The sequence below is a fragment of the Vombatus ursinus genome, unplaced genomic scaffold (genome assembly GCF_900497805.2).
Source record: "Vombatus ursinus unplaced genomic scaffold, bare-nosed wombat genome assembly UNPS02014963.1, whole genome shotgun sequence".
Lineage (NCBI taxonomy): Eukaryota > Metazoa > Chordata > Mammalia > Diprotodontia > Vombatidae > Vombatus > Vombatus ursinus.
The window spans coordinates 89-2082 of record NW_020954741.1 but is presented as its reverse complement, the minus strand read 5'-3'; the positions used below and the strand labels follow the sequence as shown (position 1 = coordinate 2082).

At 61.9% G+C, this 1994-nt stretch overlaps 1 protein-coding gene across 1 annotated transcript; it reads right to left on the bottom strand.

Moving 5' to 3' along the window:
- Positions 1-279: 279 nt before the first annotated feature.
- Positions 280-1570, bottom strand: LOC114030611 (basic salivary proline-rich protein 2-like; the record flags this gene model as incomplete). The annotated part of the gene is made up of 4 exons (XM_027845465.1): positions 280-379; positions 454-943; positions 987-1373; positions 1428-1570. Coding segments are annotated over 4 exons (1120 nt in total), but the record flags the coding sequence as incomplete, so codon positions are not given.
- Positions 1571-1994: the final 424 nt, after the last annotated feature.

The following is a 1994-nucleotide window of genomic DNA, read 5'->3' as shown; positions in this document are numbered from 1 at the left end:
GTGGGGTGCGGTACAGAGGGAAGGGGCTTGAGAATATCAAACTTTGAGGAGAGCTTTCCTAGGGGAGCCCTTATCTATCACTCAGGGTTAGATGGGCTTTCTAGACAGCCCCTGCAGGTCCCCCCTGTATCCCATGGTGCCTAGGCTGGATAGGATTTCCCCGCATAACCAGACAGATTTCTGATGGGACACGGATTTCTCGGATTTCCCAGGAGGGGCAGATGGGGGGGAGGGGGAGGGGGAGGTTGGGGGGTGGGGTGTAGTGTCCATGTGACTGGACTACATGGGGTTTCCCTGCAGGGCCCCTCCTGCCTCCAGATAGGCACGGGTTTCCCGAAGCGCCCCTGTCTCCAGGCTGTCTCCTGGGTACAAGGGCTCTCTAGGGGGGGGCTCGGAAGGAGAGAGTGCTGCTGCTCGGCCCCGCCCCCTCCCCCCACTTGCTCCCAGCCTCACAAGTCTTCGGCTGGGCCCTGGAGCCCTTCCGGCCCGGGGCCTGGGCTGCCCTGGCCCTCATCCTTGGGCCTTCGAGGTCCCGATTCCACACTCCCCCACACCGGGACTTCCTTGAATCCCTGGTCCCCCCAGCCTGGTATGTGAGGTCCACAGGCTGGCAGGTAGGCCGATGAGAAGGCGGAGGAAGGTTGGGAGTAAGAAGTCCTGGGATGGTGAGGACACGGAGGTGGGTGGGATGTGGCCAGGGCCAGGCAGTGCAGAGCGGGCCTGGGAAGACCCTGGGTCTGTGCTTGGGGGGCGGCGGCGGCGGCGGTGGGCAGCCCTCTTGGCTGTGCCGGGGCCTTGGGGGGCGGCGGGGGTGGGGGGGCCTTGGGGGACGGCGGCGGTGGGGGGGCCTTGGGGGGCGGTGGGCAGCCCTCTTGGCTGTGCCCGGGTCTTGGGGGGAGGGGTGGGGCTGGCGCTTTTGGCTGCTTTTGAGTTCTTGCTTGGACTAGGGCGGGGAGAGGGGAACAAAATTGGGTCATTTTGGCTACCCTCCAGGCTTGGACTGAGGTTGGGGGAAGTCCTGTCCTTGGGGCTCGGGCTTGGAGGGGTTTGGCAGCGACTGGGGTGGAAGGGGAGAGACCACTCCCCTTGGGGCATAAGCTTGAGGTTAGAGGAGTGGGTGGCTTTTTGCTGGGGCCCTGGGGTAGAGTTGGGGACTCCTGCCCTTGGAACCCGGGCCTGGGTTTGAGGTTTGGGGTGCCTGGGGCCCTGAGCCTGGGATTGGCCACCTTTGCTGCCCTTGGCTTTGGGTTGGGAGGGAGGGTTCTGCTCTCGGGGCCCCTGTCTTGGAGGTGCAGGTCTGCTGGCTGTCACCTCTGCCTGCCCTTCCTCTCCTGAGGCTCCTCTCAGCGTTGACCTTCTGTGGTGCTGCTGTTCTGAGGACCCAGAGAGTCAACTCTGAGAGGGAACCCAGGACAACACCAGGACACCCAGAGGACCAACCTCCCCACAGATGGGGAGCAGGAGAATGGGCACCAGCAGAACGAGCAGAAGCAGTATACTGGGCCCCTCCCCATCTCTGTACTCAGGAGTTGGGGGTGGGGGGGCATTGCTCCTGTACCCCACCCCCATCCTGTTGTGGGACAGGATATGGGGTGCCCTCACTCACTTCTGTGCTTTTTTCCCCCCCCTTCCCTGCAGGCCTGGCAGCAACTGTGGAGGTGTTTTTCGTGCTGTGTCTCTGTCATGACATTGGAAAACAAGTCAACCTGGACCCTGGATCTGTGACAACCTGTCAGATCGGTCTAGTGCCCTGGGCCTAAGAAATCCTAAGAACCTGAACCAGGGATCCTCTGCCCTCCCCTTCCCTTCCTTCCCCCCCAAAGAACATAGAACTTGGGGCTGGAAGGGTAGGGCCTGAGGCTATGACTAGACTTGTAGTTTGCCTATTTCCCAAAGAGGGGTTGGTGGGCAGCAGAGGGGTTACCAAGAGGTCGTATTTCCTCAGAGAGGCTGATGATAACCTTGGGATCCTTGGAGACCTAGGATCACTTTCC